Genomic DNA, 12025 nt, shown 5'->3' on the forward strand with positions numbered 1-12025 from the left:
CTGAAAGATCTATCGCTTTATCACCTATTCAGGTTGTAAATCGTGTTTTTAAAAACTAAGTAATTAATTACTTTTGAAAATAAGTAATCAGTAAAGTAATGGGATTACTTTTTTGGGGAAGTAATCAGTAATTAGTTACTGATTACTTTTTTCAAGTAACTTGACCAACACTGCTGACTACTGACAAGCTGCTGCCAGAAGAACAAAACATAATTTCTGTGTATCAGAACCTATGTTTCTGGGAACTAACCCGGCACATGGTGTTTAGGTCATAAACTGCCATTTGGGCTTGTCACAGTTGTACTGTATGCATCATTTAAACACAAAAATCCAAAATCACGCTGAATTTTTTGGGATTGTTCTGTTCGAATTGCCATCAGGTGTTAATTTCAGAAACATGAGGTCACGCGCCTCCCCTGTTTAAACCTGTAAACACCTGATGTTGTTCAGAAGCTGTGTAGTTAGTATGTGTTTGGTTTTAATTTTCATGAGGGGTTACGTGCTGTTGCGTGAGTGTCCGATGGGACTTTTGGGCCTGTTTAAACCAATATTGGGTAAATCAGATGAGCATCAGGTCTCAGACTATAAAACACAGGCAGGATGAGTTATCAAACTTTGACCCGAGTTTAAATTCAATTCAATTCAATTTTATTTATATAGCGCCAAATCACAACAAAAGTCGCCTCAAGGCAGCCTGATTGTCAGGGGAGATGATGCCAGTTATATCTGCATACATTAGGCTTGAATCTTTGTGTTGCATCTTATCTGCCCTACATTTACATCCGTGATTCTTTTTTTTTAATCAAACAAAGCTGATTTTCCGTGGAGAGAAAAGAGAATCCCTTTTAATGTTTTCACATGAACACACTCGCACAAACTCATTTGTCACCTGCTTTTTGTCACTTAAAGGAAGTTTCCGCTTTAGTACACAACAAAAGGACATTTCTCTAGGGAAATATAACACCTTAAAGACTGTTTGAGCCACCTGTGAAAACCGAGCCATGTCAACAAGGTGTGAGTAAATTTCTGTGCCAAGTCCTTTAAGCTGAACTATCATCTCTGCGGAGCGGATGGCTTTTAGAGAGACCACTGTAATTATCCATTAGAGCTTTTAGTTAATCGCCATGTTTTTGTGAACCAGCTTTATTCACACATAAAAAAGAACCACTCAACAAGAGTACTTTAAACATGTGAGAAAAACAGGACTTTACCTGCAAGCATCTAATGTAGCCACAGCAAAACAGACCCTCTGTGATGTCTAACAGTAAACCTGCTGCTGTTTCCCCAGTACTGATTTGTAGTTGTGATACGTTCCTTTCAGTTTCACTTTTAAAAACACAATTTATTCAGATGCTTCCTTGATCAAGTCATATGTCAAAACAATAAATAAGAATAAAATAACATGTTTTGTCCCCGTGTCATCATTAAATGTGTGTTATAGATATTTTGTTAGCAGTAAGGCATTCACCCTTATGCTGCAGCTGCTCCCCAGCTCAGTGCACGTTTTTACCCCCTGGCCTTTGTCATAGGCACATGTGATGAGGTAATTTCTTCTGTGTTTTCTGTCTCCTAAAGGGTAAAGCGATGATGTCAGGCTTCATTCTTCACATGGTACACAAGCAGATGGTTTTAGGTTTAGTTTTAGGTTATGACTGCAGGTATTAGTCACAGTAAACAGCTACTTGGAGAGCATGGTTTTTATTAAGTGGCTGCTCTCGTGTGAACTAGTAAATGGAATGGTGAGTGATCTTTGTATATTTGAAGTTGTACTTGAGGCTCTAAATAAGTGTCAGGAAAAATTATGGTTTGCTATCATTTTAAAACAACAAGAAAAATATTTTTTAACTGCAAATTGTTTGTTTCTTCAGAGATGACTGCGGTTTTTGAAGTTCTTTTCTCATCATTTCTTGTTCTCAGTCTCTTGAGATGAAGTATGCTTCTTGGCCTGTAGTCACGAAGGCCTCAATTTCACCAAACCAGGTGTCTGTAGCTTAGAAAACCTCAGGGAAAATTCCTAGAAAGTGTAGTATGCTATGAAACTGATAAATGTTTCAAGTAGATACATTACATACATTAGATACCTAAAGCAATTATTTAAACTAGGTGAAATGGCTAAAAATAATACAACGTGCATCAGTTTTGAGTTTAAATAGATTCAGCTTCTGTAGTTCACTAAAGCATTTTAGTTTTTGACACTATGAAAGGTTCACAATAAATTCAGTTGTTTTAAAAATTGTATTTTGGAGAAAGGCAAAAACTTCTGACTTTGTCAAGACTTGGGAGAACAAGTTAATGTATATAAAGATAACATATACTCATTGCTTAGGTTTAGGGTTAGGTTATGACTTAAATGTCAGAAAATTGAAAAAATATCTGAAAAAACATGAGTAACCCTGTAAGACCCAACCTATCAAATGAGATTTTTATTAACCCTTATAACAAAATCCGCTTTTTTTGCTGTATCATGTTGTGTATGATATATTTTAATTATATATTTATTATATGTTTTTCTATCACATTTGATACATTGGGCATTTTTGGTAACTTCTTTTTTAACAACAATGTTAATTTTAGGCAGAGTTTTGTCCATAACATTTTGAAATCATGGCAAATATTGATCATGTTGATGAGATAGAGGTCTCAAAAACTCATGTATCAAATATGATACAAAGGGTATTGTAGGGTTAATTGTTAGTGTTAGTTAACATCTCTTAAACATTTTAAATCTCTTCACAAGATCATATTAAAAAAGTCTGGATTTGCTGCCTGGTCATCTGGAAGATTAAACCTGCCATATTACCAAACATGTCGTATTTTCAAACATATTTTTAAGTCTCTAAATTAGCCCAGAGTTTCTGTTTGATGATAAGCATGTCAGTTCCCTGCTGGCTGTGGTGAAAAATGCATTCCTAACACACCTCCTTTATAAACTTCAGTGTTCACGGAGCAGTATGTTTCTCCTGTTATTCTCAGGAAATTCTCAGGAAAATGCAAGCTGTGTTTATGTACGTGTATGTACTCACATTCAGGATAGCTCCAGTATTAGCCTGGTGAAAACTATTAAACTGTTATGTTCCATTGTATGTGACAGCTTAGCCATTGAATGCTATCTCTGTAAGTCAAAATGAATGACTAAACAAGAGATGCTTTCTTTCTTTTTCTGTTTTCTCTGAACAGACCGTGAGGACCAATCAATTCTTTGCACGTGAGTACTGCAACTCTTAACTTCTCTTTTCTACTTTTGTCTTAATTTCTTTCTTAGGGCAGATGGTTGAACTGGTCTTTAAGGTGGTTCTAGAGATCAACCAGCTTGATGGACTGGAAAATGAAACTGTCTCAAGACAAGGATTATATCGCTTCACCTTAATAGAGTTACATTATATAAAGACCGCTTGTCCTTGAAATGCCTTTAAATATAAGTATCTTTTATAGTTATGAGTACTTTACAAGGATTATTTATAGTATTTTTTCCCCGTGTCTTTTTATCTTCCTCTCGTCCTGAGTCATTTGGCCAGCTCCCTTTATCCTGCCATGTTCTATTTAAAAGTTGGTTTCAAATAGCTTTTTGCGGATGCTGGGCTTTTACAGCGGCTCTACCCAATACCGAGGGAGTTATGAGTGTGGTTTGGTGGCCGGCCTTCATCTTCTTTGGCAGAGGGTAATTAAGTGCCACTGTCTTTCTTGGGGTTTGATGCTGCCAATGAACAGATGAGAAGCAGTTGCAATAATATGCCCTAAATTCAGAAAACTGCACCCCCTGTTGGGGAAAAGGCGCCCTTTTAAGAGTTTAGCCGCACAGTTTAGATCAGGTGTCGAACTCCAGGCCTCGAGGGCCGGTGTCCTGCAGGTTTTAGATCTCCCTCTCGGTCAACACACCTGAATCAAATGATTAGTTCATTACCAGGCTTCTGGAGAACTTCAAGACATGTTGAGGAGGTATTTTAGCCATTTAAATCAGCTGTGTTGGATCAAGGACACATCTAAAAACCTGCAGGACACCGGCCCTCAAGGCCTGGAGTTCGACACCTGCGGTTTAGATGGTCAGCCAGTTTAGAGAAACATCTCTTCCCCATCCTGCTCTAAGGAAAATTACTCCTGAAGAAACACAGATGAAAAAGGTTGCTTATGACCTACATTTATGCAGCTCTGTTGTAATATAGATCACTTTGATCCAGTTGAAAGGCCACCATGCCATTAAGCATAACAGTGCATAGCACAGAATTATATAGTGCATAGTTTAGAATAACATTTAGAGATCCAGGCCTTGTGTGAGCAGTCAGCGTCTGGTATGTAATGATGCATAGTGTTGTATAAATGGTCAAATGTGGCAAGAAACCATGCATTAACTATGTATGATGTTTTCCAGTCATTGGAGTTGACTGTAAAAGTAGGGTCTAACTGCATAAAAACAAGCCACAGAAATGTTCTTTTAATTGGATTCATCTTTAGGTAGCGCCAATTCAAAAGCCACTGTGTTACAAAATGTCCATATGGTACATATCATAGGACAGGAGAGGGAATATCCAGGAAGACTGAGACCTTGAAGAATCTCTCATTTAAGTTTTCAGAATCTAGTTCGACTAGCTACCACCGAGATCTGTGAGAAAAGGAGAGGCTAGACATAAAAATAGTTCCCAAAGTCAAAGGTCTTTTAAACCACATGCTTGGCGAAAGAGAAAATATACGAGAAAACCAATGAATGATTTCTGGGAGACTTATTCAAAGAGGATTCATGTCTTCATAGTAAAACAATGAAGACATCAAACCACACTTGGATGAGTACCTGTTTGACCTATATTCCTATGTTCGTACACTGCACTCGAGGACTCGCCCGTGCAGTTCTAGTGTTGCAGCTAAAACTGCAGTGCACAGCTAATAGTGAGTTAGACTAAAGCCACTGGTATGTAGATGGATGTAGTGTCACTGGCTTCTTTTCACTGCTGGCCCTGGTTTTCTGAGCTCCAGGACCCGACTGTGGGAGTTGCGGATGGCCGTGCCTGAACACAGCTATCATTAAGGACAGCCCAAAAGTGGGGTCTGGAAACTTTGGAGCCTGGCTCTCCAAACCACAGGGTTCTCTAGCAAAACAGACTGACAAACAAATGGATTGATTTTTACAAAAACAACAAGATAGCCTGATGTTTAGTCACTCTCTCTGTTTTCTTTTTTGTTTCTATTAATTGTGTCCTTGGAGTTCATCCAATCACTCTTAACCACAATAACGATGAGTGAAAGTTATCTTGGTTAAGGTTTTAGGGTTGTTTTTTCTGTACCTTGGTAAACTGTGGACAACTCATACATAATATTTCCTGTTATGTGGCTGTGCTTCACAAGGGAAACCTTGTAATTCAGGTCAGAAACAAAACCCGTTTGTTTCTCCCTTGTCATGTATTGGCTCACATTTTCTCACTCTATTCATGTGTATTTGTCTTTACTCTTTCTTTTCAGAGGTGAATCAGGCGCTGGCAAGACAGAGAACACGAAGAAGGTCATCCAGTACCTGGCCCACGTTGCCTCCTCACACAAAGGACGCAAAGATCACAACATTCCTGTGAGAGCCGTACTGCCTACGTTTCTCCTACACTAAACATGGCCCCATCTCCTCTAAAATTCATATTTCATTGAAAAACTGGCTGGCTTTATCACTGTGTGAATTATTTCTAAGTATTATTGCTGTGTTTTAAAAAATGTCAGAAAGCTTGAGAAGGTTGATTTCTGTCATACAGTGATTTTATCTTACAACCCATTAGTTTAGCTTGGCACAAATCAGGAAACGGCAACAGCCTGACTCTCATTTATTTAATCCATGCAAAAACTAAAGTGTAATTGAGTTATTTATGTGTAACACTTTTCTTGGCTGTTACCACCAACCTGCATGAACCTCTGCTGGTTTCTACTCAGAGGCAAATGATAGTCTAGCATGTAATGCTCCATAAAAAGGTGAAAAGTCATTATATTGTGGTTTCTGCGTGGATTAACACACCTGAGTAGTTCATTTGTGAGGTACAGTCACACTAGAGAAAACAGTGGAGACCGCGGCACCAAAGTAATTGTGTCTGGGTGCAATGAAATTTGTGATCTCACTGCCTTTGAAATGGTTGCTTCAATGTAGGGCACTGGGGGGTGAACATGTACAGTAAGCTGCTGTATAAAAAGTTACTTTGGTGGATCAAGACAGCAATAAAGCAGCAATAAGATGGCAATAAAGCACCCTGCCGTCAGTTTATGTTAACTGGGTGTATTTAGCAATTACAGGAAATCTGTTTGTGATAATACACAGTAATTAACAGTCAGTGGTAAATTGGCAAAAAATTAAGTGGTAGTGTACATAGACAGAAATTCACGCTATTTGCATTCAGATTCATAGATGTGAATCTCAGAAATTCCTCCACAAATAGTGACATAGTTGCTGCAGGATGGTGCTTTAATTGCAAAATGACAAACATACTCAACAACCTTTCTTTTCTGTTGGAGTACAACCAGTTTGCAACCAGCTGAGTCTAGTCCTCTAAAGCAAAGAAGCAAGTTGCAGTTTCTGCAACTACTGACTCAGATTGATTGTAATGTGTTGGAGACATGTTGCCTCCCACCAGACGACAAATGCAGTCACCTAGCAGTCAACTTTGGTTGCCATATCTTCTTGCATTTAGTTGTCGAATGTGAAAAAATGTAATGCAGTTGTCAACACAGATTGCTATCCTGTTTTTACTCTAGTGTGACTAGCCATTTGTTTTAGCTTTAGCCAATGCTAAGCTAACTGTTTTCTTGTTCAAGAAGCTAAGCTAGCTTCAGGAGACATGAAACTAGCTTAGCGCTCAGCTGTAAAGTAAACTTTTTTGATGCTGTTGTGTTCTACCTAATCCTAAAGTGCCTACCTCAGTAAAAGTTAACCTAAAATGTTAGCTCTTGCTCGAGCGTTGGGCTAAGTTTGCACTGGTGTTCTCTTTCTCATGGCTTTTGTCTGACATAAGAGCTTCAGGTTTTAACACTTGTATTTGTTTATCCATAACAAACAGCCCGATTCTCCCAAAGCATTCAAACTACAGGCAAGTGTATCTCCAGCTTTTTCCAAAAACAGTGTGCCGTCCGTTTTGTCTATGTTTGTGTATATTTGCATGCCCTTCTCTCTAAATCTCTGCTACTTCTGTAATGATGATGACGGACTAATCTAAGCTTCTTTCTTTATGAGGTATTTGTTTGTGCTGGCTCGGTGTTTTCACATGATTATTTGAAACCAAGTGAATCTGTCCGCCGGCGTGCAGGCTCACGATATTAAACACTTTGTTTTATCAGTTGGTTTGGGTTTATTAGAACTGAGGGAAACTGATAGGTCTTATTAGAAACATCTGTCAGTCAAATACCTGTTGTTAAAGCTGTTCATTGAGCGCTACGGGAGCTTAAATGAACCCTTTCTGGCACAGTTTTGTGTTCTTATTCACAAAGAGCGGTGTGAAAATCAGATGACGGCCACACTAAACATCTCTCCTCAAACTTCGTCTTTCATATTTTGTGAGAGCAAATGTTTTTATTTCAAATATCAATGTGTAAATGTTGCATATATATATTTCTGCATGTTTTCCTTTCGTTCGTTCCTTGATGCATGTTTGTAGTTTAAATAGCATGATCACTGTTGTGATTGAATGTTACAGCCTCATATGGATTTTCAAATATTAAGTCACAGATAAGTTTGAAAAGTACAGAAAACTCCCAAATTCCATCTTCTGTTTGTTGTGGTTTCTCCAAAACTATTTTCTGGCTCTCCTTGTCTCTGGTTGATTTATTTGGTAGCTATTTATCTTTCCCCCTAAACCAATATCTGATGTTTCTTTGTCTTCAGAAAATCTAATAACTGTAGAAAAAAAGGCCCTCGTAGAAGTCCAATAACCCGCTTGTGCAAAGGCAATCTGAGTAAATGCCTGTTTAATATACTTTCAGTCGCAGAGAGTGAGTAGCTGTAACTAAGTGCCTCAGTGCTCCCTTGCCAGTGTACACCATCCACGCTTACCTCCTTAATGCCGCTTTACTGCTGCGTTGCATTAGAGTGACCTCTGAGCGCAGGAATGTAGAGCCAGGGATTGAGGGGGAGCAAAAATATGAAGCAGGAGAGGAGACTGTAAGAGGAGTGAAGATGGAGGTGGTGAAGAGGTAAAGCAGACCTGAAGGGAGGAGACTATATGAATTCTCTCTGTAAGAAATATGAATGGAAATGCCATTTGTAGACGGATGTATGTACCGGTTGGAATCAGTTACTCCCAGCTTTTCTCAGTGAACCTCATGCCTGTCAGGATACTTGAATGGAGAACAGTTCCAGACAGCTCATTAGGCAGACATATGTAGCAGACTGCACACGCATACTGAAGCGGCATATGAAGATTCAAGCAGTTCATGATATTTGTATATTTTTGCACATATTATATTTCCATGTGTCGCCCATATGTCTGCTCAGAGGGTTTAAACTTTAGTATTAACTCTACTCGAGCTCAGTATTTTTGTTCATAAACCTTTTTTCTCCTTTTTGGTATCATATGGAGCGACAAGCTTAATAAAAGATGGTCCGCTAGAAATGCTTTTTTTTCCCACATTTTGACTTATTAGTCTCATTCTGCTCATAATTTTTGCAACACTGAGACTGCTTTTTGTGGAATATAGGATAGAGGATCAGGTTGCTCTTGTTCAGTCACCCAGCTCAGATCTTTTTTGATTTACCTTATTTGTTCTGTTTTACTCTTTGCTTCCTCCATCCGTGCTATAAGATAAAGTACTATTACCTCTTTGTCTTAGAAATATCTTTGTGGGGCATTTTGTTTAAATTAGGTAATGTCACTAAGATGCAGACAGGAAATGAGGAGAGACATGCGGCAAGTGAACATGGGTCATGAGTCAAGCCGTGCCTGTTAAAGTTATGTGGTATCCGCCTTTAAACAGTAAGCTGCTGGCTCCCTGTTTGTCTCTCTTTGCGTCGGTTTCATTTTTCTATTTAAAGTAGACCTACTGTGCTTGTCCTTGTTTTCAGTAGATTGCTCGAGTGGTGAATGGTCATAGTTTCTAATAAGGTCAGCAATTTCATAAGTAATGGCTTTGAGCCAAAGGCTCAGGCGTCTGACTGCTCTTGGTTTTATTCACTTTTTTCAAACACCGGGCTCTCTATGATGTCACGGAGCTGGGATGTCCCGAATTTGGTCATCTCAGGCACACGGCTCTAGCTGTGAGCGCAGAAGCCCCACCCAGTTGGCTTCATTAAAAATTAAATTAAATTATTTGAAATAATTGGTCAAAAATTAATTTAATTATAAATTCAATTAGTTGAAAATTCTAAATTTTATTAATTAATTGTAAGATATGAGTTTGAGGTTCTTTTTTCCTTCTTTTTTGTGATTTTCTTTTTCAAAACTTTTCATTTTTATGTCAAAAATCAACTTCAGTGCACTTACTATGAGGTTATGGTTTAGGCTGGGCTCTTAGATGCCTTAAAGTCACGATCTGTAACATAGCCTGATTGCTGATTGGCTGGCAAAAATCCATGTCGTTCCAAGACCTCATGGAAAGGGGAGAGAGGCCAGGTTGGATGTCTGCTGAATTTAGTGAATGTGGTTTGCTAGAAATCATGTTTGGTAGACAAAGTAAAACAGAAAAGCTACTCTACTAGAGTCCAAGAATGAAATTATGGCTCTTGAAATAAGCAGAATAACTTCAGTTTAAGAAAAAAGATGGCTACAGGTGAACCCATATTTTCTTTATATGCCATTATAGGCCATTACTGACCAGCTTACAACAAGAGCCAGCTTGGCAGCAAATTAGAGTTAAGGCATAACTTAATCTGTTCCCCATGAGTTATCAAAGTCCAGAGGAATATCCTCAGTAGATTTTAACAACTCTCTGATTTGCAGTAGAGGCTATTTCTGGACTGTCATGCCCTGGATATAGGAGGTTATCTCATTTCTCCGGGAGTAAAAGGTTTCATAGGAATGTCTTTTTCCAAAACTGAGAGGAAGCCATCATTATCACAGTGTTGGCAGACTTTTCAGACATACGTTACAGGGTATATTATAACAACGAGAGGAATGCGAAGGCCGGAGGAAGCATCTCATTCATCAACCCAAGCTAATCACTCACTTTGGGAAATGTGACGAAACACCGTCTCTGTACTGCCTTTGTGGTTTCACAAGTTCTCTAAAACCGTTTGGTTGTTTTGGCCCCCTAAAATCCTTTCGAGTTCCCCAGAGAAAATTCACATTGTACTGCAATTGACTAAAGTAAAGCCAGCAGAGTCATGGTAAAGAGCTTGTGAGTGGACTTGGTTGTCTAAAGACTGGTTTAGCATATTGACTTTGCTACATTTTCTCTCTCTGCTTTTCGAGAAGATTTGATTTTGCCTTGCCAATTTGTGGATATTTTGGAAGACACAAAAAATAGCGATAACAAGAAAATATTCAGTTGCATAATGCACACGTTTGACAGCTAGTTGGCTTACCTCCCTTTCTTTCTCCACAGGGTGAGTTGGAACGCCAGCTCCTGCAAGCCAACCCCATCCTTGAATCTTTTGGCAATGCCAAGACAGTGAAAAATGACAACTCATCTCGCTTTGTGAGTTCACATTTCTTGTTTAAATGATCATTTTCCAGATTTAAACACATGAGCAAAAACAGATATCCAGAAGGGAAAAACATTGAGTCTGTTATGAGGTTATAAAAACATTGTGTCTTCATGTTAAACAGCTTTAGCATGCAATGTTTGATCCCACTCTAAGTTTGACATATATTTAGTTACAGAATCTATTCAAAATGTTTCATGCAAAAACATCAAACATTCGAATCTTCCTTTTTTCCCCCCTGAGATAAATTGCTCTTATTTGGAGGTAGAACTAACTTTCCGACATACTCTCGGTCATGAGTGTTCCTCAAGACGTCATTTAAACATTTCTGCAGGATTGTCAGAACAAGCCACAGTACTCATTCAATCAGTTACAGCACTTTGCAAACATTTTGAGTCATTTATTTTTATTTTGCTTCAACTAAGTGGTCTCAAGCAATAGTTCTCTGGGCTTTCTAACGGTCTTTCAAAGTTTTTCTTTTGACATTGACTTCAGTCCAGTCCTTGTACCTGATCATTTAGGAGGAATGTTTTTGTTTGCTGAGCTACTTAACGCTCACCTGTAAATCATTCAAGCATAAAAGAGTCACCTAACTCCTCGTGGGATGAGCCAATGTTGAGTCTGCACAATTTCAAATTATATCTTTAGGCACTTTGATACTAACAGCAGCTTTTGGTTAAAAATGCCATCAGCATGTACAGAGGAGGTGAAGGGAGAAGTACATCAGTGAGTGTGTGTAGCCATCTGTAAAGCACAGTGGAGGCTCTGTTGTGGTTTCACCATGCAGTACCGTCTGGAAAGTGGCACTGGCTTTATTTTTCAGCATGACAATAATCCCAAACACAGTGCCAATGCAGTAAAAGCATACTTGGATAGAAAAAGACAAAATGTAACTGTATTAGTCAACAAGAGCTTTAAATGTCAGTCAAGAAGCCTGCAGAACTGTTCCTGAAACTTCAGGAGTAAATTACGGCAATAGAAATTACAAAGAAGCTGCCTAAGAGAGTTGAGGTTGTGTTGAAGAATAAATGTAGTCATGCCAAAACTGACTCTGCATATTGCTAGAATTTTACACATTCTGGCTTAAGACTTTTGCACAATACTGTACTGCTTCTCAATTTGACAGTATATAAAGGTCCAGTGACTTTACAGACTTGTACTGTGTTGAAAGCAATATGTAAACATTACTAGATCCAGATTGTTCAGAAAATTTACCAAAGAGCACATTCACACATGTTCAGGCTCTGTCAGGTTAAATGGGAGGGGTGCATTTCTGAATGAGGTTTTTGTGAGATTTTGACGGGCATGGTGGGTGGAATATTCTTACCTTTGCAGAGTAAATGGTAAATGGCCTGTATTTATATAGCGCTTTACTAGTCCCTAAGGACCCCAAAGCGCTTTACATATCCAGTCATCCACCCATTCACACACACA

The 12025-nt window shown here is 38.6% G+C and overlaps 1 protein-coding gene across 1 annotated transcript in view; it reads left to right on the forward strand.

Moving 5' to 3' along the window:
- Positions 1-10611, forward strand: part of LOC106455934 (myosin-10-like) — a 41049-nt gene extending 30438 nt beyond the window's left edge. The window contains exons 4-7 of the mRNA XM_013912103.1: positions 3178-3205; positions 5449-5551; positions 7017-7046; positions 10492-10611. Coding sequence (XP_013767557.1) covers positions 3178-3205; positions 5449-5551; positions 7017-7046; positions 10492-10611 — 281 coding nt within the window. The remainder of the gene's footprint in view (positions 1-3177; positions 3206-5448; positions 5552-7016; positions 7047-10491) is intronic.
- The last annotated feature ends 1414 nt before the right edge of the window (positions 10612-12025 follow it).

The sequence above is a fragment of the Pundamilia nyererei genome, unplaced genomic scaffold (assembly GCF_000239375.1).
Source record: "Pundamilia nyererei isolate P.nyererei 1_Seehausen unplaced genomic scaffold, PunNye1.0 scaffold00081, whole genome shotgun sequence".
Taxonomy (NCBI): Eukaryota; Metazoa; Chordata; class Actinopteri; order Cichliformes; family Cichlidae; genus Pundamilia; species Pundamilia nyererei.